The following is a 27,752-nucleotide window of genomic DNA, read 5'->3' on the forward strand; positions in this document are numbered from 1 at the left end:
CACTTGCCGCAACTAGAGAAAGCCCTCGCACAGAAACGAAGACCCAACACAGCCATAAATAAATAAATAAATAAATAAATAAATAAATAAATAAAAAAGGAAAAATAAATCATATATTCTTTCATTCAAAATATGGAAAACTGAAATAGTAAAACTAAATTGACAAAATTGTAATTTGTTTATGCTGGATTTTACCTAATTTTAATGAAAATAGTTATTACGTGTTACATACATTTGAAGGTATAAGAAATATATTTTTCTTCATTGCACAAAATTTTTTATTGCAAAATACTTAAGTACAGACCTCTAAGAACATTTTCATAATGACCATTAAGTGTATAGAAAACATTTTTCAAATCTGAGTGTAAGTGGAGGGGAAAGCAGGATGCAAGGTGACTAAAATCCAGAGTTTGGGTGACTTGTCAAGGTCATCCAATTAACAGGTTGAAGTTGTGGATGTGACCCAGGCAGGATTTTCTTGTTTAAAAATGCTGCAGATGAGTGTATTTAAAACAAAGGGGAGGAAAATCTAGTTATAACCCACCCACATCATTTTATACCAGAGAAACAACTGTAGCAAGTAACTTTGAGTGTTTCAGAACTTAGGTGCATGGTTCATTGGTGTCCAGCTTTAATACCTGCCTGTGAGTGCCATGTTCCACCACAACCCCAGCTCCAGCACACTTGCTGTTAGCGGCTAATTCTTTTTCACATAGAGTCAGGAATTTGGACTAAGGTTCTAACCCTTCTTCTTTTCCAGAGTTAGAGTGGTACTGACTGCATGTTTCCTCCTTTTACTTCCCCCACAGAGGTGGCTTCAGGGATGATGAGAATGTCACCAGGTAGATTCAGTATAGAGATGTGCTTTCCATTTTCTGTCTCAGTTACCTAATCTTACAAGCCAGCTCCCTTGAAAAAGCATGTGTAGATCACTAGTCCTCTCTGGTCCTCTCTAAACCTCCGCCCACTGGGCTGCAGTGGGGTGTACTTGCAGCTGGGTGTGTGGCTATTGCTGCAGGAGTACCTTGGCCTAAGGTGTCTGGCCGCTCTTAGCCATGGCTGGAGCCTGTACAGCAATCCAATGAGTTCAGGCCAGGTGCTGTGCAATCTCTGCGCCCCTTAAGTTTTGGTATACTGTGTTTCTCTTTTCATTTGTTTTCAAGATATTTTTGATTTCCTTTTTTATTTCTTCTTTGACCTATTGGTTTTTCAGAAATGTATTGTTTACTTTCCACAGATTTGTGAGTTTTTCAGTTTTCTTCTTGTTGTTGATTTTTAGTTTCATGCCATTGTGGTCAGAAAAGATTGTTGGTATGGTTTCACTCTTTCTACATTTGTTAACACTTGTTTTGTGGCCAAATATTATCTATTCTGGACATTAATCAGTGTGTGCTTGAGAAGAATGTGTATTCTGCTGCTTGTCAGTGGAATGTTCAATATATGTCTGTTAGGTTCATATGGTCTGAAGTATAGTTTAAATCCGTTGTTTCCTTATTGATTTTCTGTCTGGACCATCTATCCATTGTTCAAAATGGAGTATTGAAGTCCTATACTATTATTGTATTATTTTCTGTTTCTCCACATCTGTTTGTAGTTACCTAATATATTTAGGTGCTCCGATGTAGGGTACATATATATTTATAACTAATAATTTTCTCTTGATGAATCGACCCCTTTATCATTATGATGACATCGTTTGTCTCTTATTAGAATTTTTGACTTAAAGTCTATTTTGTCTGATACAAGTATAGCTACCTCTTCTGAGTTTTCAGTTGCGTGGAATATCTTTTTCTATCCCTTTACCTGATTCCTAAGTGTGTCTTTAAAGCTGACATGATCTCTTGTAGGCATCATACAGTTGGGTCTTGTTTTTTTCCATCCTTTCAGCCACTCTATACTTTTTGATTGGAAGATGTAATCCTTTTACATTTAAAATAATTATTGATAGGCAAGTACTTACTAATGCCAACTTATTGTTTCCTGTTTGTTTTGTAGTTCCTTTGTTCCTCTCTTTCTTTTTTCCTTCATGAATTGATGATTTTTCTTAAAGGCATGCTTTGATTTCCTTCTCTTTATCTTTTGTACCTTTACTATGGGTTTTTGTTTTGTGGTTACCATGAGGCTTACATAAAGTACCTTATAGCTGTAACAGTCTGTATGAACTAACAAATTATATTTGATTGCACACAAAAACTGCCCTTTTACTTCCAGTACACATTTATGTTTCTTATAATTTTGCTTTACATCTTTTTATATTGTATATTCATTAACATGTTATTTTAGTTAGAGTTACTTTAACACTTCTGTCATTTAACTTTTATACTAGAGTTATGTCATTAACATACCACCATATTACAGTATAGGAGTATTTTGAATTTGCCTATATACTTACCTTTACCATATTTTAAAATTTCATATGTTTTCTAGGCACTAATTATCATCCTTTCATTTCAGCTTGGAGAACTCCTTTTAGGATTTCTTGTAATGTAGGTCTAGTGGTGATGAACTCCTTCAGCTTTTGTTTGTCTGTAAAAGTAGTTATCTTTCTTTCATTTATGAAGAATAACTTTTCAAGTTAAGTATTATTGGTTGGCAGTTTTTTATTTGCAGCACTTTGAATATATCATCCCATTCTTTTTGGCCTGCAAGGTTTCTGCTGTGATACCTAGTTGTAACTTTATGGAGGTTCCCTTGTAAGTGGTAAGTGACAAGCTTTTTTTCTGTTGCTGCTTTCAAGATGCTTACTTTGTCTTTGATTTTTGACACTTTTATTATTATATGTCTTTGAGAAGATCTATTTGGGTTGAATTTGTTTGGGGATCTGTGAGCTTCATGAATTTGAATGCTCATATCTTTCCCCAGATTTGGGAAATTCTTAGCTATTCTTTCTTTAAATAAGCTTTCTGACTGTTTTTCCCTTTCTCCTCCTTCTGGGACTCTCATAAAGCATATATTGTTTCTTTCAGTTGTGTCACATAAGTACTACAGGCTTTCGTCATTCCTTTTTATTCTTTTTTCTTTTTGTACCTCTGACTGGTTAACTTGAAATGATCTATCTTTGATTTCACTGATTCTTTCTTCTGGTTGGCCATGTCTGCTGTTGAAGCTCCTATTGAATTCTAAAGAATCCATTGTATTCTTCGGCTCCAAAATTTATTTTTGGTTGTTTTATATTTTTTATCTCTGTGTTGAATTTCTCATTTTGTTCATGATTTGCTTTCTGATTTTGTAAAATTGTTATCTGTAATTATGTTAAGCTGATGGTTTTCTTTGTTTTTGTTTGTTTTTGTAGTTCTCAGAGCATCTTTAGAACAGTTATTTTGAATTGTTTGTTATAAAATTTGTTGATCTCCATTTCTTTGGGTTCTTTTACTGGAAGTTTACTTATTTCCTTTGGTGGAGCTATGTTTCCTTGATCCTTTGTGATTCCTGTAGTCTTGCATAGATAACTGTACATTTGAAGGAGTTTTCACCTCTTCCAGACTTTATAGACTGATTTCAATAAGGAAAGACCTTCTCTTGTGTGTGGGAACATGTTGGAATGTGCTGTAACTGCTGGTGTACTGGTGCAGGATGCCAAGTGTGGGTGTGTGGCCGCTCTGGGTCAGAGATGGATCTGGTGTGGTGTCTTGTCTGCAGAGGCAGTTGGGGTCTACAACATAACACCTGTATGATCTTTGGTGGGCTCTGCAGGTGGTCCTTCATGGCTGCACGGGCTGTTTGTGTTCAGTGATGTTTCCAGGTTCAGTGGCTGGGGACAAGGGCAAGCAGTGGTCATGGCTGGAACTGGTGATATGCACAGGCTTGGCTGCTGGGGCTGGCCACAGATACCTATGTGGTGGCAGAGTGCAGCTGCAAACTCACATGCAGTGGTCAGGGTCAGAGTCAGCAGTAGTGTCCTGGGCCACCTGTAAGCACATGGTCAGCTCCAGGGGCCCTGGCTATCAGCATGTACTCCCATGAATACAGTGGCTAGCCACAGGCACGATCATGGCAGTGGGTATCAGTGATGGGAGTTGAGGCTGGCTCCATACAGGTGAGTGTTAGGAGTCAGGGCCAGATCCAGCCCCGTTAACAGCTGTGGAGGCCTTGGCTGTTGGTGTGCACGTGTGTGTCCCTAGGGGCTAACTGCAGGTGGCTGCAGTGGTGCAAGCCAGTGACGGAGTCAGGGCCAGGTCTTCTCCGCAAACAGCTGTGGGGACCTTGGCTGCCAGTGTGCGCTTGTGCATCTGCAGAGGCTAGCCTTGTGCGTGTGCACAGCTGTGGATGCTGGTGATTTGAGTTGGGGGCCTGCAGTGTGCGGGTGCACAGCTGCTGGGGCTGAACACAGGCACACACAGTGGTGTAGGTCAGTGACATGCATCAGGGCCAGATCTTTGTCCTTAAGCAGTGGTGGGACCTTGGCAGTCAGTGTGCCTCTGTGCATCTGCAGGGGCCTACGGTGGTGTCTTGCGTGTGTGCAGCCACAGTGGCTGGGGCTGGTTGCTGGTGTGGCTCTTGGGCTCTAGCAGCAGAAGGTGGGGAGCTAGCAGGGAAAGCCTTAGACGGCTGGTATCTCCAGGCATGAAAACTTGGAAAACCTCAGTGGTGAAGTCTGCAGGTTGTCGGCGGCATCTGTGTTGACTGGTGCTTTGCTCAGTGGTGGAACTGCTGCTGAGCAGTCTGTTGTCATCTGCGACGAGGTCCGCAATAACAAAAGCTGGGGCGGTCTGCAGCATCCACAGAGCTCCTGAGGTGCTCATCGATGTAGGCTGCTAGAGTCCTCTGTAGAGGAAGGAGGCCAGTGGGCGCTGTGGTTCCCATGCTGCCTGGCTGATACTGGCTGCCCCTGCCCATCTTCCTTGATCTAGCTGTGTGTAGATGTCTCACCTTTGCTGCGCTCTGGAAGGCTGGAGAAGCCGGTCATTCACTTTCTCTCCCTTTCCTGGTGACGGGAACTCTCTCCAGCCAAGGAGTACCCAGTGTCTGCCTGGGTGATGAGATGATGCAGCCAGAGCAAACTGTTTTTCCCCCCTTTCTTGTGCATTTTTCTCAGGTTTTTTTGTCCCACTGTGTTGTTGAAGCTTCTCAAGTGGACTCCAGAGCCGTTTTTGTTCATGGACGGCTGTCTAGTTGTGGTACCTTGTTGGGGGGTGGGTATGGGCTCTTCTACTCCACCATCTCTGTGACATCCCTTACTTAAATTTCATTATTTCACTACATCCTTAATGTTGTGGTTGCTGTAGTGCTTGTGTATATATCTTAACTTGTCAGAGTCAGCTTCAGAATTATACTAGCTTAATATTCGTGAGATATAGAGATGTTACGCCTTTTTTCACTTTACCCTTGGACAATGCGGGGGTTAGGGCTGCCGATTCTCTGCACAGGCAAAAGTCTGGGTATAACTTTACAGTCATCCTCCTCATCCTTGGTTCCACATCTGCAGATTCAGCCAACCTCGGATCGTGTAGTACCTATTTAATGAACAAAAATCCCTGTGTAAGTGGGCCCGAGCAGTTCAAACCTGTGTTGTTCAAGGGTCAACTGTAGTTCTGGTCCTTTCTGTCTCTTCTTGTGGTCTTCTTGTTATGCATATTGCATCCATTAATGTTACAAACTCTGCAATACATTGTTATAAATTATTACTTTACCATCTGTAGTCATTTTCTTAGCCCAGTGCAGCCTTTCTCATATATACCTCCTTTGTGCTGTTATCTGCAAATATATTATATTTCTGTATGTTTTACACTGGACAACACATTACATACATATTTTTTGAACATTTGCCTTTTACATCAGTTAGGAGAAGAGAGTATTCGGTTGACCAAAAACTTTGTTCAGGGTTTTTCCATAACATCTTATGGAACGTTTTTTTCCTGTGGATTTGAATTACCATCTGCGGGCACTTGCTTTTAGCCTGAAGAACTTCCTCTCATGTCCTTTCCTATGAGATGGGTCTGCTGGCAACAAATTCATTCCCTCTCTCTCTTTCTCTTTTTTTCTTTTTTTTTTTTTTTTAAAAATAAAAGAATGGCTTTATTTTGCTTGCATTTTTTCAATTTAGCTCTGCTGGATGTAGGACTCTGGGTTGAGAATGTTTGCTTTGAGCACTTTCAATATGTGATCCCACTGCTGTCTGCCCTACGTTGTTTCTGCCGACAACTCAGCTGTTAGTGTTACTGGGGTTCTCTTGTAGATACTCTTTTTTTCTCTTTCTGCTTTCAAGGTTTTCTCCTTATTTCTCACTTCCAGCATTTTTACTGTAATGTATCTTTGTTTGGATCTGTCTGTGTTTATTCTACTTGGAGTTCATTTGGCTTTCTGGTTGAGTAGGTTAGTGTTTTCCAGTAAGTTTCAGAAATTGTCAATTATTTTTTTTGTATATATTTAAAAAAATTTTTTTAACATCTTTATTGGAGTATAATTGCTTTACAGTGGTGTGTTAGTTTCTGCTGTATAACAAAGTGAATCAGCTATTCATATACATATACATATATCCCCATATCTCCTCCCTCTTGTGTCTCCCTCCCACCCTCCCTATCCCACCCCTCTAGGTGGACACAAACCACCGAGCTGATCTCCCTGTGCTATGCGGCTGCTTCCCACTAGCTATCTGTTTTACATTTGGTAGTATATATAAGTTCATGCCACTCTCTCACTTTGTCTCAGCTTACCCTTCCCCCTCCCCGTGTCCTCAAGTCCATTCTCTACGTCTGCATCTTTATTCCTGTCCTGCCCCTAGGTTCTTAGAACCATATTTTTTTTTTTAGATTCCATATTTATGTCTTGGCATATGGTATTTGTTTTTCTCTTTCTGACTTACTTCACTCTGTATGACAGACTCTAGGTCCATCCACCTCAATACAAATAACTCAATTTCTTTCCTATTTATGGCTGAGTAATATTCCATTGTATATATGTGCCACATCTTCTTTATCCATTCATCTGTCGATGGACACTTAGGTTGCTTCCATGTCCTGGCTATTGTAAATAGAGCTGCAATGAACATTGTGGTACATGACTCTTTTTGAATTATGGTTTTCTCAGGGCGTATGCCCAGTAGTGGGATTACTGGGTCGTATGGTAGTTCTATTTTTAGTTTTTTAAGGAAACTCCCTACTGTTCTCCACAGTGGCTGTATCAATTTACATTCCCACCAACAGTGTAAGAGGGTTCCCTTTTCTCCACACCCTCTCCAGCATTTATTGTTTGTAGATTTTTTGATGATGGCCTTTCTGGCCGGTGTGAGGTGATACCTCATTGTAGTTTTTTTTTTTTTTTTTTAAACATCTTTATTGGAGTATAATTGCTTTACAATGGTGCGTTAGTTTCTGCTTTATAACAAAGTGAATCAGCTATACATATACATATATCCCCATATCTCCTCCCTCTTGCATCTCCCTCCCACCCTCCCTATCACACCCCTGTGGGTGGTCACAAGGCACCGAGCTGATCTCCCTGTGCTATGCGGCTGCTTCCCACTAACTATCTGTTTTACGTTTGGTAGTGTATATATGTCCATGCCACTGTCTCACTTTGTTCCAGCTTACCCTTCCCACTCCCCGTGTCCTCAAGTCCATTCTCTACGTCTGTGTCTTTATTCCTGTCCTGCCCCTAGGTTCTTAGAACCATTTTTTTTTTTTTTTTTAGATTCCATATATATGTGTCAGCATACGGTATTTGTTTTTCTCTTTGTGACTTATTTCACTCTCTGTGACAGACTGTAGGTCCATCCACCTCACTACAGATAACTCAGTTTCGTTTCTTTTTATGGCTGAGTTATATTCCATTGTATATATGTGCCACATCTTCTTTATCCATTCATCTGTCGATGGACACTTAGGTTGCTTCCATGTCCTGACTATTGTAAATAGAGCTGCAATGAACATTGTGGTACATGACTCTTTTAGAATTATAGTTTTCTCAGGGTATATGCCCAGTAGTGGGATTGCTGGGTCCTATGGTAGTTCTATTTTTAGTTTTTTAAGGAACCTCCATACTGTTCTCCATAGTGGCTGTATCAATTTACATTCCCACCACCAGTGCAAGAGGGTTCCCTTTTCTCCACACCCTCTCCAACATTTATTGTTTGTAGATTTTTTATGATGGCCATTCTGACTGGTGTGAGGTGATACCTCATTGTAGTTTTGATTTGGATTTCTCTAATAATTAGTGATGTTGAGCATCATTTCATGTGTTTGTTGGCAATCTGTATATCTTCTTTGGAGAAATGTCTATTTAGGTCTTCTGCCCATTTCTGGATCGGGTTGTTTGTTTCTTTGATACTGATATTGAGCTGCATGAGCTGCTTGCATATTTTAGAGATTAATCCTTTGTCAGTTGCTTCATTTGCAAATATTTTCTCCCATTCTGAGGGTTGTCTTTTTTATGGTTTCTTTTGCTGTGCAAAAGCTTTTAATTTTCATTAGGTCCCATTCGTTTATTTTTATTTCCATTTCTCTAAGAGGTGAGTCAAAAAGGATCTTGCTGTGATTTATGTCATAGAGTGTTCTGCCTGTATTTTCCTTTAAGAGTTTTATAGTGTCTGGCCTTACATTTAGGCCTCTAATCCATTTTGAGTTTATTTTTGTGTATGGTGTTAGGGAGTGTTGTAATTTCATTCTTTTACTTGTAGCTGTCCACTTTTCCCAGCACCACTTATTGAAGAGGCTGTCTTTTCTCTATTGTATACTCTTGCCTCTTTTATCAAAGATAAGGTGACCATATGTGCATGGGTTTATCTCTGGGCTTTCTGTCCTGTTCCATTGATCTGTATTTCTGTTTTTGTGCCAGTACCATACTGTCTTGATTACTGTAGCTTTGTAGTATAGTCTGAATTCAGGGAGCCTGATTCCTCCAGCTCCGCTTTCCCTTCTCAATGTTGCTATGGCTGTTTGGGGTCTTTTGTGTTTCCATACAAATTGTGAAATTTTTTGTTCTAGTTCTGTGAAAAATGCTATTGGTAGTGTGATAGGGATTGCATTGAATTTGTAGATTGCTTTGGGTAGTATAGTCATTTTCACAATGTTCATTCTTCCAATTCAAGAACATGGTATATCTCTCCATCTGTTTGTATCATCTTTAATTTCTTTCATCAGTGTCTTATAGTTTTCTGCATACAGGTCTTTTGTCTCCTTAGATAGGTTTATTCCTAGGTATTTTATTCTTTTTGTTGCAATGGTAAATGGGAGTGTTTCCTTAAGTCTCTTTCAGATTTTTCATCATTAATGTATAGGAATGCAAGAAATTTCTGTGCATTAATTTTGTATCCTGCTGCTTTACCAAATTCATTGATTAGCTCTAGTAGTTTTCTGGTAGCATCTTTAGGATTCACTATGTGTAGTATCATGTCATCTGCAAACAGTGACAGCTTTACTTCTTCTTTTCCGATTTGAATTCCTTTTATTTCTTTTCCTTCTCTAATTGCTGCTGCTAAAACTTCCAAAACTATGTTGAATACTAGTGGTGAGAGTGGGCAACCTTGTCTTGTTCCTAATCTTAGTGGAAATGGTTTCATTTTTTCACCATTGAGAATGATGTTGGCTGTGGGTTTGTCATATATGGCCTTTATTATGTTGAGGTAAGTTCCCTCTGTGCCTACTTTCTGGAGGGTTTTTATAATAAATGGGTGTTGAATTTTGTCGAAAGCTTTTTCTGCATCTATTGAGGTGATCATATGGTTTTTCTCCTTCAGTTTGTTAATATGGTCTATCACATTGATTGATTTGTGTATATTGAAGAATCCTTGCATTCTTGGGATAAACCCCACTTGATCATGGTGTATGATCCTTTTAATGTGCTGTTGGATTCTGTTTGCTAGTATTATGTTGAGGAATTTTGCATCTATGTTCATCAGTGATATTGGCATGTAGTTTTCTTTTTTTGTGACATCTTTGGTTTTAGTATCAGGGTGATGGTGACCTCATAGAATGAGTTTGTGAGTGTTCCTCCCTCTGCTATAATTTGGAAGAGTTTGAGAAGGATAGGTATTAGCTCTTCTGTAAATGTTTGATAGAATTCATCTGTGAAGCCACCTGGTCCTGGGCTTTTGTTTATTGGAAGATTTTTCATCACAATTTCAATTTCAGTGCTTGTGATTGGTCTGTTTATATTTTCTATTTCTTCCTGGTTCAGTCTCAGAACGTTGTGCTTTTCTAAGAATTTGTTCATTTCTTCCAGGTTGTCCATTTTATTGGCATATAGTTGCTAGTAGTAATCTCTCATGATCCTTTGTATTTCTGCAGTGTCAGTTGTTACTTCTCCTTTTTCATTTCTAATTCTGTTGATTTCAGTCTTCTCTCTTTTTTTCTGGGTCTGGCTAAAGGTTTATCAATTATGTTTATCTTCTCAAAGAATCAGCTTTTAGTTTTATTTATCTTTGCTATTGTTTCCTTCATTTCTTTTATAATTTATTTCTGATCTGAACTTTATGGTTTCTTTTCTTCTGCTAACTTTGGGTTTTTTTTGTTCTTCTTTCTCTACTCGCTTTAGGTGTAAGGTTAGGTGGTTTATTTGAGATTTTTCTTGTTTCTTGAGGTAGGATTGTGTTGCTATAAATTTCCATCTTAAAACTGCTTTTGCTGCATCCCATAGGTTTTGGGTCATCATGTTTTCATTGTCATTTGTTTCTGGGTATTTTTTGATTTCCTCTTTGATTTCTTCAGTGATCTCTTGTATACAATACATCTCTTAGTAGTGTATTGTTTAACCTCCGTGTGTTTGTTGTTTTTACAGATTTTTTCCTGTAATTGATATCGAGTCTCATAGCGTTGTGGTCGGAAAAGATACTTGATACGATTTCAATTTTCTTAAATTTACCAAGGCTTGATTTGTGACCCAAAATGTGATCTATCCTGGAGAATGTTCCATGAGCACTTGAGAAGAAAGTGTATTCTATTGTTTTTGGATGGAATGTCTTTTAACTATCAATTAAGTCCATCTTGTTTAATGTATCATTTAAAGTTCCCTACTGTTATTGTGTTACTGTCAATTTCCCCTTTTATGGCTGTTAGCTTTTGCCTTATGTACTGAGGTGCTCCTATGTTAGGTGAATAAATATTTACAATTGTTATATTTTCTTGTTGGATTGATCCCTTGATCATTATGTAGTGTCCTTCTTTGTCTCTTGTAATAGTCTTTATTTTAAAGTGTGTTTTGTCTGACTTGAGAATTGCTACTCCAGCTTTCTTTTGATTTCCATTTGCATGGAATATGTTTTTCCATCCCCTCACTTTCAGTCTGTATGTGTCCCTAGGTTTGAAGTGGCTCTCTTGTAGACAGCATATATATAGGTCTTGTTTTTGTATCCATTCAGTCAGTGTATGTCTTTGGTTGGAGCATTTAATCCACTTACATTTAAGGTAGTTAACAATATGTGTGTTTCTATTACCATTTTCTTAATTGTTTTGGGTTTGTTATTGTAGGTGTTTTCCTTCTCCTGTGTTTCCTGCCTAGAGAAGTTCCTTTCGCATTTGTTGTAGAGCTGGTTTGGTGGTGCTGAATTCTCTTAGCTTTTGCTTGTCTGTAAAGGTTTTAATTTCTCTGTAGAATCTGAATGACATCCTTGCTGGGTAGAGTAATCTTGCTTGTAGGTTTTTCCCTTTCATCACTTTAAATATGTCCTGCCACTCCCTCTGGCTTGTAGAGTTTCTGCTGAAAGATCAGCTGTTAACCTTATGGGGATTCCCTTGTATATTATTTGTTGCTTTTCCCTTGCTGCTTTTAATATTTTTTCTTTGTATTTAATTTTTGATAGTTTGATTAATATGTGTCCTGGCATGTTTCTCCTTGGATTTATCCTGTATGGGACTCTCTGCACTTCCTGGACTTGATTGACTATTTCCTTTCCCATATTAGGGAAGTTTTCAACTATAATCTCTTCAAATATTTTCTCAGTCCCTTTTTTTTTTCTTTTCTTCTTCTGGGACCCCTATAATTTGAATGTTGGTGCGTTTAATGTTGTCCCAGAGGTCTCTGAGACTGTCCTCAATTCTTTTCATTCTTTTTTCTTTATTCTGCTCTGTGGTCGTTATTTCCACTATTTTATCTTCCAGGTCACTTATCCTTTCTTCTGTCTGAGTTATTCTGCTCTTGATTCCTTCTAGAGAATTTGTAGTTTCATTTATTTTGTTTTTCATCTTTGTTTGTTTGCTCTTTAGTTCGTCTGGGTCCTTGTTAAACGTTTCTTGTATTTTCTCCATTCTATTTCCAGGATTTTGGATCATCTTTCCTATCATTACTCTGAATTCTTTTTCAGGTAGGCTGCCTATTTCCTCTTCATTTGTTTGGTCTGGTGGGGTTTTACCTTGCTCCTGCATCTGCTGTGGATTTCTCTGTCTTCTCATTTTGCTTAACTTACTGTGTTTGGGGTCTCCTTTTTGCAGGCTGCAGGTTCATATTTCCCATTGTGTTTGGTGTCTGCCCCCAGTGGGTAAGATTGGTTCAGTGGGTTGTGTAGGCTTCCTGGTGGAGGGGACTAGTGCTTGTGTTCTCATGGATGAGGCTGGATCTTGTCTTTCTGGTCGGCAGGACCGCTTCCGGTGGTGTGTTTTCGGGTGTCTGTCACCTTATTATGATTTTAGGCAGCCTCTCTGCTAATGGGTGGGGTTGTGATCTTGTCTTGCTAGTTGCTTGGCATAGGGTGTCCAGCACTGTAGCTTGCTGGTCGTTGAGTGGAGCTGAGTCTTAGCGTTGAGATGGAGACCTCTGGGAAAGCTTTCGCCGTTTGATATTACGTGGGGCTGGGAGGTCTCTGGTGGACCAATGTCCTGAACTCGGCTCTCCCACCTCAGAGGCACAGGCCTGACACATGGCCGGAGCACCAAGACCCTGTCAGACACACGGCTCAGAAGAAAAGGGAGAAAAAAAAGAAAGAAAGAAAGAGAGGGAGGGAGGGAAGGAGGGGGAGGGAGGGAGAGAGAAAAAAAGAAAAGAAAAGAAAGTTATTAAAATAAAAAGTAAAAAAAGTTATTATTAAAAATAAGAAAATAGGACAGTAATAAAAAAAAGAAAGAAAGAAAAAAGAGAGCAACCAAACCAAAAAACCAATCCACGAATGATAAGAAGTGCTAAAAACTATACTAAAAGAAAACCAAAAAAAGACGGACAGATGGTAAAAGCAGAGCTATACAGCAAAATCACACAAAGAAGCATACACATGCACACTCAGAAAAAGAGAAAAGGAAAAAAATATATATATATATATTAAAAAAAAAGGAAGAGAGCAACCAAATCAGTAAACAAATCTACCAATGTTAATAAGCTCTAAATACTAAACTAAGATAAACATAAAATCAGAAACAAATTAGATGCAGAAAGCGAACCCCAAGTCTACAGTTGCTCTCAAAGTCCACCGCCTCAGTTTTAGGATGATTCGTTGTCTATTCAGGTATTCCAGAGATTCAGGGTACATCAAGTTGACTGTGGAGATTTAATCTGCTGTTCCTCAGGTTGTTGGGAGAAACTTCCCTTTCTCTTCTTTGTACGCACAGCTCCTGGGGTTCAGGTTTGGATTTAGCCTTGCCTCTGCATGTAGGTCACCTGAGGGCATCTGTTCTTTGCTCAGACAGGATGGGGTTAAAGGAGCAGCTGCTCCTTTAATAGACATGTCGATGTATTTCTGATGTATTTGTGGGGAAGAAGGTGATCTCCACGTCTTACTCCTCCACCATCTTGAAGGTCCCCTTTTTTTTCTGTATATTTTTAAGCTCCTTTCCTTTCCTCTGAAACTCCCATTCCTTCCATTATGTTGGTATACTGAATATGCATGTTCCACATTTCTGTGAGGTTCTGATCATTTTTTTCTGTTCTTTTTTCTGCTTGTTCCTTGTTTTATGTAATCTCTATTGCTCTTTATTTACATTCACTAGTTATTTCTTCTGCCAGTTCATATATACTGTTGAGCCCCTCTAGGGAATTTTGTGTCTCAGCTATTATTTTCAACTCCAGAATTCCCCTTTTGGTCTTTTTAACAAAAATAACAATTTCTGTCTCTTCATTGGTATTTTCTATTGATATGACATTACTGTCATTATCATTTCTTCCTTTATCTCTTTAATCATGGTTTCCTTTAAGTTGTTTACGCTTTTTTTTTTCTTCGCCACGCCACGTGGCTTGTGGGATCTTAGTTCCCCAACCAGCGATCGAAGCCAGGCCCACAGCAGTGATAGTGCCAAGTCCTAACCACTGAACTGCCAGGGAATTCCCCTTTACATGTGTTTATAATGGCAGTCTTGAATTCTTTGTCTGTTAACCTGACATTTGGTTGCTCTCGTAGGTAGTTGATGTTGCCTGCTTATTTTTCAGTTTATATGCCATGCATTTGTATTTCTTTGTCTTGTAATTTTTTTTATTCTTGGAAATTAGGCATTTTATTAATATATTGAAATAAGTCTGTATATTGGTCTTTCTGCCACCGCCTGCTTCCTGCCCTGGCTTTTCATTGTAATTTGCTTGTTTATATGTTTGGTGACTGGCAGGATTATTTTCATGAGGTCTGGTCCCACCCCATCCCATTTTTCTCTAGTGTTAAGCCTCTGATGTTGCTTCCTGGGGAGGAGCAGCTTTGGTATGCTCAGTCACCCTGAGAGGATAGTGGTTTTGGCAGGGCTCCCATCCTGTTTCTCTGCCAACACCCATCTGTTTTGTTCTGAAATTTTCCAGCTCTTGGCTCTGTTGTTTTCAACAGTGCCCTTGGGCATAAACTGTTTTGTAGACTAATTCAGTCAAATTTGGGGTCCTTTGAAGTATTGGTTCCTGAGGTCAGTCTTTGATTCTTGTTCTGATCCCAGGAGGACTCCACCCAGCTGTCTTCTCTCCTGCAAATGAGCTGGCCTAGAGTTTAGCTCTGTCATCTTGAATCTGTGAAACTTTTCCCAATTGCCTTTCATCACAGCCTCGACTCTTGTTCAGAGCCCTCTTAGGCCTGAACCTCTCCTTGCTCTGTTGCTGGGAGGAGAGTAAGAGCTATTTGTTTTACTGCCTGCTTCTCCTTCCCCCAGGCAGAACCTGCCAGGCAGGGCTCTGGAACTGGGAGTGGGGGAAACTACACTTCTGTGTGAGAGACACCCCGACTTTTGGAGCTGAGCACCCATGGGGAGGGTCAGTAGCCTGAGATCTTCTTGAACTGCCTTTCCTGATGTGGAACCACCATTTCATAGCCCAAACAAGGGTGATTAGAGCTCCAGTATTCCCAGCAGACTCTCACACACGGTAAAGTTTCTGTTCCATGAGTGGGGTCTTAGAAGTAGAGAATCTCGACCTCGTAGCCTCAGCAACAGGTAGGTGGAACAGGATCATAAATGCCGACCCCCTGCTCTCCCCAGGGAGCCCTGTCCCCTTGGCTGCATGGTCTGGAGTGGAGTCGGCCTCACAGAGCTGGCAGGCTGGAGGGAGGGAGTGGTCTTGGTTCTCATTTTTCTTGCCAAACTTTCATGGCATTTTTCTTGTTTAGATATTTCTTTCTTTGCTATATGTCCTTAGGACCATTTCCAGAAGCTTTATTTATTTATTTTTAATTATAAATTTATTTATTTATTTATTTATTTATTTATTTATTTATGGCTGGGTTGGGTCTTGGTTGCAGCGAGCAGGGGCTACTCTTCATTAGGGTGTATGGGCTTCTCGTTGCTGTGGCTTTTCTTGTTGCGGAGCGCGGGCTGCAGGTGCGTGGGCTTCAGCAGTTATGGCACGCGGGCTCAGTAGTTGTGGCTCACGGGCTGTAGAGCGCAGGCTCAGTAGTTGTGGTGCACGGGCTTAGTTGCTTCGTGGCATGTGGGATCTTCCCGGAACAGGGCTTGAACCTGTGTCCCCTGCATTGGCAAGCGGATTCTTAACCACTGTGCCACCAGGGAAGTCCCTCCAGAAGCTTTAAATGATTAGGGTTTTAAATTATTTTCACCAGTTTTCCTGGCAAGCCCATCCATGTAGTTTTTTTACACTGTCATGCCTGAAGTCAAATTCTGTTGCATTGATTTTTCTTTTATTTTTCTGTTCTTAATTTCATCAATTTCTTTTTTTTTTATTGTTTCCTTGCTTCTGCCTGCATTGGGCTCATTTGTTTTTCTTTTTCTAGTTCTTGAGGTAAGACTTTATATTATTGATCAGACTTTTATTCTTTTCTAATGTATGTATTTTATTGCTATAAATTTGTGTCATCACTCCTGTAGCTTGTGTCCCACAAATTTTGTCATGTTGAATTTCCATTTTTATTCATTTCATCGTATTTTTTAAATTTCCTTTGAGAGTTCTTTGATCCATGGATTATTTAGAAGCATGTTGTCCCTTTATATCTTTTTTCCTTCCCTTCCTTTTAGCTTGGTTTACATATTTCCTCTGCATGTATTTTGGTCCATATAAGACAGTGTTTGACAGTTATCTTTTCAACTGTGAAACATAATTTAGATGACTTGAGGAAATGGAAAGTTTATTATATTTACCCATATTTTTGTTTACCATACTTTTTCTTCCTTCTTGATGTTTCAGCATCTCTGCTTTATTGTTTTTTTTCTGTTTAGACAATTTTCTTTAGCCATTCCTTAGGGTAGGTCTGCTGGTCACATATCCTTTTAGTTTTCCTTCATCTGATAGTGTCTTGATTTCTTTCCATTCTTGAAGTATACTTTCAGTGTATATAGCATTCTGGATTGACAGTTTTTTCTTAGCACTTGAAAAATATTGTTCCACTTCTTTCTGGCCTGCATGTTTTTAAATGAAAACTTTGCTGTCTTTTAAATTATTTTTCCCCTAATAAACAACATGTCATTTTTCTCCAACTGCGTTCAAGACATTTTTATTTTCAAAAGTTTAATGATTATGTGTCTTGACATGGATTTCTTTGGATTTTTCCTCTGGATTTTGTTAAGCTTCTTGAATTTATAGGTTTATGTCTCATGGCAGTTTGGGGAGTTTTCAGCCATTATTTTTTTGTGTACTTTTTTCAGCTCTGAAAAAGTCCCCTTTCAGGGCAGCAGTGGCACCAAAGTTAGATCTTTTGTTATAGTCCCACAGCTCCGTGATATATTTTTTCTGTCTTTTTTCTCTCTTCTTTTTAGATTGGGGCATTTATTGTTCTGACTTCAAGGTTAGTGGCTCTTCCCTTTTTCCCCTCCATTCTGTAGTTGAGCCCATCTACAGAACTTTTTATGTCACCTATTGCACTTTTCTCTTTTAAAATTTGCATTTGATAGCTCAATAAAATTGAGATATCAAATATAAGAAAAACCATTTTCCATTTACTTTTTCTTGGCTATCTACTGACTCTTTGCTGAGGCTTTCTCTTTTTTCGTATTTTTCAAGTGTGTTCACAGTTGGTCATTTAAGCATTTTTATCATGGTTACTTTAAAGTCTTTTTCAGGTTATTCTAACACTTCTCTCGTCTCAGTCTTGGTTATCTAGTGATTCTTTTTTTATTCAGTTTCAGATCTTCCTGGTTTGGGGTATGAGTGAATTTTTGTTGAAACCTTGGTATTTTCTGTATTGTGAGATTTGGCATCTTATTTAAAACTTTCTGTTTTAGCTAGTTTTCACTGATACCTCTCTGGCAAAGGCAGGGTGTCACTTACAGAAAAAAATTTTAAATGTTCTTAGTGACTGAAAAGTAAATCTGGAAAGTAAATGAGTTTGAATAGTCAAGAAAATTTAGAGGAAGACTGAGGACTGAATTGCTCTATCCGATAGGAGTATCCTGCAGTATTATCTGCTTGTGGTTCAGATCAGTAAGGCAAAACAGCTGTCTGGACTAGTCTTGTTTAGTCTAATATATTGTTATTTACCACACAGAAGCTTTAATAGGTATTATCTTTGCTTTAAAGTTGTTGCTTTTAAGTCATTTCTTCTATTTTAAATTATTTAAGGCTGACTTTTCCATTCTTCTTCTGGAACTTTCTGCTACCTATGTTAAGTGAAGACACTTTAATTTGAGAAAGATAGCCTAGTCTCTTGTTTTTAATACACTCAGTGAGACTGTATGTTATAATAAAAGTCCAAAACAAAACTCTACTGTTCCAGATTCTTTTGGTTCCTAGGAATAGAAAAGCCAACTCTATCTGGATTAAGCAAAAAAGGGAATTTATTGACCGTTTTAACAGTAGTTTTAGCTCCTTACATGGCTGCACCCAGGGACTCAGATAATATTAGGGGTTGGTTTCTCTCTCTTTCACTCTAAGGCAGCCTTTCCCCCTTTTGATGTCTGTCCCCTCACCCTTACCCCCGCCCCTCATTTCCCAACATTTTCAGGCTTACGTTCTTCCATCCTTTCTTTTCTAACAGTTCTTACACAAGTCCTGTAATTGAATCTACTTGGCCTGTTTTGGGTCACAAGTCTATCCCCGAAGTAATCATTTTGGACTTGGGGATAAAATATGTTGATGGCTGCAGTGGATCATGTGTTCACCCTTAGAGCTGGAATGGAGGGCAGTAGGCTCCACATGGCTTAAGGATTGAGGAGTAATTCTCTGAAAAACTGAGGCACCCCACAAAACTGTCTCTTCTGTGCCTAGTTGGAGGCTCTGTCCAAGACCGTGGACACTTTGGAACTAGAGGAGGAACAGTTCTTGTTCTTCCTCAGACGGTGCCGTGTATAGTTTTGCTTGTTTTTCTCTGCTGGGGATACATCCCGGATGTTCAGATGGCTCCCTTCCTCATTTCCTCCATATCTCTGTTCAGACGTCATCTCTTCAGGTTTACTGATGTCCCTGTAAAATGGTGCCACCACCACCACCCACGTGCCTCTTTCAAACCCTTTACCGTGCTGTTAACTTCATAGTGAGCGAATATGTTTATCTTCTGTCTTCCTCCATCTGAAGAAGGACCTTGTTTCTCTTGTTTACTGCCATACTCTAGGTTCCTAGAACAGTGCTTGGCACATTGCAGGCATTCAAATATTTGTCTGTTAAACAAAGGAATACATGAGTATTGTGATAGGAAAATGAAAAACAAAAGGAGAAATGAGGGCAGAGAGGACTGTCGTGACCAAAAGAGACAAATGGCTCTTAAAGGTATGGAGGAACTTATTTGGAGAGGAGGAGGGTAATGTTTGATACTGGGCAATTAGGAAAATATTCCTGTTGCATCCCTGCTGTTTCTTTTACTAGAGGCTTCTAATAAAGGCTTCTGTCTTTCCTTATTAGGGACATTGTTAATTATTAGCTCATGATTAAATTAAAATTTTAGTTAAATAATTAAAAGTAGCTTAAACAATGCCTCTCTGTTAACATGATGGATAGCAGCACTGTAAAGTAGAAGTGCTGCAAGCTACAAATGTGAGCCACATAGGTAAGTTAAATTTTTTTACTAGCCACATAAAAATATTTCAAAAGAAATAGATGAAATTAATATTATGTTTAACTCAACATATCTGAGCCATCATTTTAACATATAGCCATTGTAAATTTTGTTAGAGATATTTCACATTCTTTTTTGGGGTATTAAGTATCAGAAATCTGGTATATATTTTATATTTACAGTACATCTCAATTTAGACTAGCCAATTTTGATGCTCATTAGCTGCTGGTGACTAGTGACTACTGTATAAGACATCACAGTCTAGAACATATATGCATGCATTCCTTTATTCAATAAGTACTTTAGAATAGTGCCAGATACCATTCTAAATGCTTAGTGTTTACGGATGAAGAAGACAGATGGGATCTCTGGTTTCAGAGGGTTTATATTTTCTCACGAAGGGACAGATAATTAAATAAATAAAATAACTTTGAATAGGGATAAGTGGGAAGGATGTTATTTATATTGATTGATTTAAGTAATATACATAACATAAAGTGTACAGGTCTTAAGTGTATATCAGTAGATGAGTGTTTATGCAGTATGACTACCACCCAGATCACAAGGCCCCCCTGCCCTTTGATAAGAAGTTTGAAAGACTTTTACGTGGAAGAAGGGGTGGGAAGAATGTGTATTATCTTTTCTACTTTTGAGAGACATGGAAAGGAAGAAATATTTTTCTGGACTACTGCACTATTCAGTTTTGGGAAGAAGGAGTTAAGCTTGGAGCCAAATCTGTCCTTTGTCTTTGAGCCCCCATTTTTTATTTTTATTTTTTTAAGATTTTTCTTTTTGATGTGGACCAATTTTAAAGTCTTTATTGAATTTGTCACAATATTGCTTCTGTTTTATGTTTTGGTTTTTTGGCCACGAGGCATGTGGGATCTTAGCTCCCAGACCAGGGATCAAACCTGCATGCCCTGCAATGGACGGCGAAGTCCTAACCACTGGACCAGCAGGGAAGTCCCTGAGCCCAGATTTTTTAGTGGTAATATATTTTTTAAAAGACTCTGCTGCCCCCTACTATCTAAAATGAGCTGAGAAACAGTTATAGAACTATACTAAGTGAAGAGGTCTATTATTTTATTTAGGGTTTTAGTAATAACAAAGTTAACCATGGACTTCCCTGGTGGTCCAGTGGTTAAGATTCCGTGCTTCCACTGCAGGGGGTGCAGGTTTGGTCCCTGATCAGGGAAGTTCCACATGCTGCGTGAGGTGCGGCCACAAAAAAAAAAAAAGTTAACCATGATATTTCATACTCTGAGTGCATTATAAATTCTGCATTGATTCTATAATATTTATTAACTAAATATACATAATATTGGATTATTCACATTAATAATTTTTTTTCATAAGAGTAAAGCAAATTTGTAATTTGTACTCTGATATTTAGAAAGTTCAAATTATTTCTTTTTTAAAATTAATTAATTTATTTATTAATTTATTTATTTTTGGCTGCGTTGGGTCTTCGTTGCTGCGTGCGGGCTTTCTCTAGTTGTGGTGAGTGGGTGCTACTCTTCGTTGTGGTGCGCTGGTTTCTCATTGCGGTGGCTTCTCTTGCTGCGGAGCACGGGCTCTAGGGCACACGGGCTTCAGTAGTTGTGGCGCACAGGCTTAGCTGCTCCACGGCATGTGGGATCTTCCCAGACCAGGACATGGTCCTGCATTGGCAGGCGGATTCTTAACTACTGCGCCTCCAGGGAAGCCCTCAAATTATTTCTTAAAAAGGTAGTATGGTTTGCATATTTGCGTACTCCAACTTTACAAACAAATTAGTAAATGTGGATGTAATGTTTTTCACTTTAGAATCTTTTATAATTCAATTTCCTTCTGGGGGAGTTAATGGCATTTTAAAAATCAGGTATTTGTTACTCTTGTGTTTATGTAGAACTTGAGGGAGTTGGTAGATTTAATAGGTAATTCTATATAAATCTTATTAAAATTAGGTTTTCTTAGTGTTTTAAAATGATATTAAGAAGAGAATATAAATTGTAGGCCACATGCTTTATGTGTGAATGATGATTATCGTTTTATCTTTGCAGATTTTGAAAGATATAGCCAACCGATACCATATGATGAGAGGTTCCAAAATACATTTTGTGCCAGGCTGGGATTGTCATGGGTTACCCATTGAAATAAAAGTATTATCAGAACTTGGTGGAAAAGCTCAGAATCTTTCAGCTATGGAAATTAGAGAGAAAGGTAAATAATCTCTATTTCTGTTTTAAAATGGTATTTGTAAACACTGCTTCCTTGGAAAAGTCAGGGCTTTATCAAAGACACCTGTTGTTTTTTGGTTTTTGCTATTTTTCGCTTATAATGAGATCTGTTGGAAACCACTTTGTGTCAAAGAAAATTAAGATTTTGTGTAATTGACTTTTATGAGAACTTACGTTCAGAAATGAAGGAAAGATTTGTGAACACATCCAAGTACATTTTTCAGTTCTTTAGTCTTCACATTTTGTTGAAATCATGATTTTGGTCAGTGTTTTTATTTACTTTCTTGGCTAGGACTTGACCTATTTTAGGTGCTAAACCAAAAGTAAATTTTAAATTAAAATTTTTTTTAAAAGATCTCTTTTTTTGATCCTTTCCTTCCATAGAGTGTGTCAGGGAGGACTCTTCTATCCTTTTTCTTTTTTAAAAAAAATTAATTAATTTTTTTGGTTGCGTTGGGACTTCGTTGCTGCACACGGGCTTTCTCTAGTTGCAGCAAGTGGGGCCTTCTCTTCGTTGTGGTGTGCAGGTTTCTCATTGCGGTGGCTTCTCTTGTTGTGGAGCACAGGCTCTAGGTGCACAGGCTTCAGTAGTTGTGACACAGGGCTCAGTAGTTGTGGCTCATGGGCTCTAGAGCACAGGCTCAGTGATCGTGGCGCACGGGCTTAGTTGCTCTGCGGCATGTGGGGTCTTCCTGGACCAGGGATCGAACCCGTGTCCCCTGGATTGGCAGACGGATTCTTAACCACTACGCCACCAGGGACGTCCCCCTTCTGTTCTTATATATTAAACTTTTTTTTTTTTTTAAAAAGGCTCCTCAATATTTATTTATTTATTTTTGGCTGCTTTGGGTCTTTGTTGCTGTGTGTGGGCTTTCTCTAGTTGCGGTGAGCGGGGGCTACTCTTCGTTGTGGTGCATGGGCTTCTTATTGTGACAGCTTCTCTTGTTGTAGGGCACAGGCTCTAGGCACGCGGGCTTCAGTAGTTGTGGCTCTTGGGCTCAGTAGTTGTGTCTTGCAGGCTGTAGAGCGCAGGCTCAGTAGTTGTGGCGCACAGGTTTAGTTGCTCCACGGCATGTGGAATCTTCCTGGAACAGGGCTCGAACCCGTGTCCCCTGCATTGGCAGGCGGATTCTTAACCACTGTGCCACCAGGGAAGTCCCTGAACTATTTTATAATTGGATATGATTGTGAAGATTTCATACTTCCTTATGAAAGAGTATTATTGGTTGTACTGATTACTTTTGTGTGTGTGTATATATAATGAAATAAAAATTAATCTCTGACCTTTTCTTAAACTAAGAAATATGAAGAATAACTTTTCCAGTTTATTTTTTCTAAAAGTAAGGTCATTTTATGATCTCTCAATAATAGAGGAGATGGTAACAAAATTTTAACTTTTGAAATTTTAGTTAATTTGAGAATTTGTTGTAGGTATCTTCTGAACACTTTAACTTTCAGATAATTTTCCTGTTAAAAATTTTTATAGTCTAAGTTGTGTACAATACCTGCATTTAGAGAGATACATGCTAAGCCATGTTTAAGAATTTGAATTAATTTGTTTTCAAAAGCTTTTTGTTTCTTTATTGTTTTTAGCTAGATCATTCGCCAAAGCAGCAATTGAGAAACAGAAATCGGCATTTATTCGTTGGGGAATAATGGCAGATTGGAATAATTGCTACTATACATTTGATGGAAGATATGAAGCCAGACAGTTGAGAATTTTCTATGAAATGTATGATAAGGTAATAAAATTTTTTTTTTTCTTTGAGTATGTTAAAATATCTGTTACAGAATTCCAGCTTTCATTTTTCTTTGTCTTTTATAGGGCTTGATTTATCGATCTTATAAACCTGTGTTTTGGTCTCCCTCATCAAGGTATTTGTGTCTTTTTGGTATTAAACGGGAGAATTTTGTGAGGGTTCCAAATATTTATGTTTAATATTTTTAAACCTTAGGACTGCATTGGCTGAAGCAGAACTTGAATATAATCCAGAGCATGTCAGTTGCTCAGTATATGTAAAATTCCCTCTCTTGAAACCTTCTCCTAAGTTGGCATCTCTTATAGGTAAGATTTATCTGTTGCTTGAGTTTATTAAGGTTATGGAATTATAACATTTGATTTGCTAGCATATTTGAAATTTTATTTTCACAGATGGTTCATCTCCTGTTAGTTTCTTAGTCTGGACCACCCAGCCTTGGACAATTCCAGCCAATCAGGCTGTTTGTTATATGCCAGAATCAAAGTAGGTATATTATTGCAATTTTTGTTTTATCCACAAATAGGATCAATTCCATTTTTAACATTATTTTGGTCTTATTTAATCCTTATTATCCTTTTAAAATTAGTGAATTATAACTTAGTTCATATAGATTTAGTTCATATAGATTTTATTAAGCTTTAGCTCATATAGATTAAAGATTATAAGCTTTAGTTCATATAGAATTTATTAAGCTTTAGAGGATTCTACTTAAGACCTTATTTCTACCTTTTTTGGAAAAGAAAACAGAAATGTAAGGAATGAAGTCCCTTGAAAATAGTACTTTTTTGATCTTAAAGTTAGTTTTTCTAAAATGATGTAAAACATTTAAAATGTTATCTGCGGTTTTTCTTTTTTCATTATTAGTAATTTACTCCTAAAATTTTATTTTAGGTATGCTGTCGTGAAGTGTTCCAAATCTGGAGACTTCTACCTTTTAGCTGCAGATAAAGTAACATCTGTTGCTTCTACTTTGGAAACAACATTTGAGGTTATTTCAACATTTTCAGGTAAGGATTTACAGGTATTCTGACCATCAAAGTCATCAAAATATTGGGTTGATCTGAGTTCAGTACCTTGCTGAAGATTGCTCATTGTGAATCAAAACAGATATGGCCTCTACCTTTCTAGAATATATTTTACGTTGATTAAACTGAAGGAGAATATGCATTAAGCATGATAGGAGTATAGAAAATGTGAACATTGACAAAGGCACAATAGATTAAAAAAAAATTTTTGGCAAATATCCAGTGGAAAATTAGATGCCCTTCGTACAACATACAATGTACAAATTTCCCTCTAAAATTTTATTCAAAATTAAATTACTGAAAATTATTTTTATCTGATTTGATCAAAGGAGCAAAGAAGGAAATAAATATATTTATTTTGGGGTATATGATTTTAATAAGGAAATTGAATAAATTCTGAAAGTTATTCCCAAGATAACATTTCTATCAAAAGGATCCTTAGTAAGCTATAATTTGGGACTTCTGAAGTAGTAGCTGATTTTGAAATATAACTATGGATGAAAGAATGCTCAACATCATTAATCATTAGAGAAATGCAAATCAAAGCTACAATGAGATATCACCTCACACCAGTCAGAATGGCCATCATCCAAAAATCTACAAACAGTAAATGCTGGAGAGGGTGTGGAGAAAAGGGAACCCTCTTGCACTGGTGGTGGGAATGTAAATTGATGTAGCCACTATGGAGAACAGTATGGAGGTTCCTTAAAAAACTAAAAATAGAACTACCATACGACCCAGCAATCCCACTACTGGGCATATACCCTGAGAAAACCATAATTCAAAAAGAGTCATGTACCACAATGTTCATCGCAGCTCTATTTACAATAGCCAGGACATGGAAGCAACCTAAGTGTCCATCAACAGATGAATGGATAAAGAAGATGTGGCACATATATACAATGGAATATTACTCAGCCATAAAAAGAAACGAAATTGAGTTTTTTGTAGTGAGGTGGGTGGACTCAGAGTCTGTCATACAGAGTGAAGTAAGTCAGAAAGAGAAAAACAAATACAGTATGCTAATACATATATATGGAATCTAAGAAAAAAAAAAAAAAGGTCATGAAGAACCTAGGGGCAAGACTGGAATAAAGACACAGACCTACTAGAGAATGGACTTGAGGATATGGGGAGGGGGAAGGGTAAGCTGTGACTAAGTGAGAGAGTGTCATGGACATATATACACTACCAAACGTAAAATAGGTATCTAGTGGGAAGCAGCCGCATAGCACAGGGAGATCAGCTCGGTGCTTTGTGACCACCTAGAGGGGTGGGATAGGGAGGGTGGGAGGGAGGGAGACGCAAGAGGGAAGAGATATGGGAACAAATGTATATGTATAACTGATTCACTTTGTTATAAAGCAGAAACTAACACACCATTGTAAAGCAGTTATACTCCAGTAAAGATGTTAAAAAAAAAAAAGAGTAATATAACTATGGAAATCTAGGGAAGTTTAAAATTACCTTTGATCCTTAGGGATGATATATCTTTGAGTTTCTTACAAAAGAAAAAAAAAATCACAAGAATAGATACTCAAAAATGGAAAGATTGCCTAGCAAAGTAAGGAAGGCCTCAAAATGCACTGGTTTAGATATAAGCCAGTTAGAGGTTTAAACAAACTTAACAAAAATCAAAAGGTTTTTAATGTCAAAGGTATGAAAGAAGCTCCAGAATGTTTAATATTTAATACCATTTGGACCTTGTTGGTGCATTAGGTAACTTAGAGGCTCCAGTATATTCTTTACTCCATACCCCTCTCTCACCTCTTTTTTTAAAAAATTTTGATATGTAATTGATATATAACATATTAGTTTCAGGCATTCAAAATAATGATTCAGTATTTGTATATATTGTGAAATGATCACCATAATAAGTCTAGTTAACATCCATCATCACACATAGTTGCAAATTTTTTTTCTTGTGATGAGAACTTTTAAGATCTAATCCCTTAGTAACTTTCAAATATACAGCACAGTATTATTAACCACAGCCCACCTCTTTTTTAAGTGCAAAAGGTATTAACAGACTTCATTGACATGTTAGATGTTGTTACGGAACTTGAGTGGCATTCTCAAAAGGTTTTTGAAAGTATTAAGGTTAAATTTAAAGGTCATTTTTCTAGACTGCATAATTGTTTCAAATTATTACTTTGTGAAAAATTAATTGATTGCCATTTTTAGCCACCCTGTTTCAGAGGAAAATATATACTTCTCATTCCTGGCTTATATTTTCTTGTTTTCTGATTTGTAAATTGGGGATAATGTTAGTTGCTTTGTAGTATTATGAAGATGAGGTAAGAATTTATGTTGAGTCTAGTACATGTGGGTGCCCAGTAACTGTCAGGTATTATTTATCATCTCTTACCTTTTTAGGGTAACATTATGAAAAGCTACAACGAGTTCCCACAGAGATAGTATTAGAACCTATTAGTCATTGACCTGTTGACCTAGAATTTTTTTGTCCTCTATTCTAAAAGGTACATAACTGCACATAAATTAGAGAAGTTTTTTTGGATTCATTTGATTATGTATTTGTTATGTATTTGTTATAATGTATTTGTTATAATAATTTGTTATAATGTATTTGTATTTGTTATAATAATTTGCTAATATTTTAAAGCATTCACGATGTGGCAAGTATTGTGCTAAGTACCCAAAATGCTTAACGTGCATTAACCCAGTTTATGTTCACAGCAGACCTCTGAGGTAGGAACCATAATTGTTCACATTTTATAGATTCCTGAAGGTCACAGAACAAGTAAAAGGGAAAGCCAGAATTTGAGCCCAGTCTTATCCCAGATTCTGCTCTTTTCAACTGATGTCTATTGCTATTCTTAAAGAGGTAGAAGAATTGCTATATAAAATAATTCTTAATTGTAGCTTTCTTTCCCCACAGGTGTTGACTTGGAAAATGGTACTTGTGCTCATCCTTTCATTTCTGAGAGGGTGTCTCCTCTTTTACCTGCCAATCATGTGACCATGACAAAAGGAACAGGGTTGGTTCACACAGCCCCAGCTCATGGTATGGAAGATTACAGTGTAGCTTCTCAACACAACTTGTCCATGGTACTGCTCCTCTTTTTTCCTTTTAAATTATTGCTTTTGTAGAATTAAAGCGATAAACCCTAACTAACATCTTTACTTTTGATAATAAACAATAATTTTTATCATCATAGTTAAGTTGTGAAATGCTTCTGTGCAGTAAGCCTCCAAAGCCTCATTAACTCATACTAATTGAGAACGATTTCCCAGAATTAGCACAAAATTGTCACAGAGTTAGAATTGAAGAATACATAGTAAATGGGGGCATTTTTTTTTTCCAAGTATTAAGTCACATAGACAAATTACTTTCATTCCCTGAAAAATGGCAAGTGGGTTTTACTAAATAGTTGAAAAGAGCTGGGTTGTTTTTTTTCCAGACTAAACAGTCTTCTCTAAATTTATCTTACACATGTCAGTTACTTAGCAAGTTTTTCCATTTAGC

The 27,752-nt window shown here is 37.8% G+C and overlaps 1 protein-coding gene and 1 pseudogene across 1 annotated transcript in view; one reads left to right on the forward strand and one right to left on the reverse strand.

Moving 5' to 3' along the window:
- The window catches only part of IARS2 (isoleucyl-tRNA synthetase 2, mitochondrial), a 76,298-nt gene that overhangs the window by 14,352 nt on the left and 34,194 nt on the right, over positions 1–27,752 (forward strand). Inside the window, exons 3-9 of the mRNA XM_061187310.1 lie at positions 21,304–21,463; positions 23,074–23,222; positions 23,306–23,355; positions 23,436–23,545; positions 23,633–23,723; positions 24,132–24,247; positions 27,165–27,334. Coding sequence (XP_061043293.1) covers positions 21,304–21,463; positions 23,074–23,222; positions 23,306–23,355; positions 23,436–23,545; positions 23,633–23,723; positions 24,132–24,247; positions 27,165–27,334 — 846 coding nt within the window. The remainder of the gene's footprint in view (positions 1–21,303; positions 21,464–23,073; positions 23,223–23,305; positions 23,356–23,435; positions 23,546–23,632; positions 23,724–24,131; positions 24,248–27,164; positions 27,335–27,752) is intronic.
- Positions 555–1,057, reverse strand: LOC133088301 (D-aminoacyl-tRNA deacylase 2-like; annotated as a pseudogene).

Source organism: Eubalaena glacialis, chromosome 3 (assembly GCF_028564815.1).
Source record: "Eubalaena glacialis isolate mEubGla1 chromosome 3, mEubGla1.1.hap2.+ XY, whole genome shotgun sequence".
NCBI classification, from domain to species: domain Eukaryota; kingdom Metazoa; phylum Chordata; class Mammalia; order Artiodactyla; family Balaenidae; genus Eubalaena; species Eubalaena glacialis.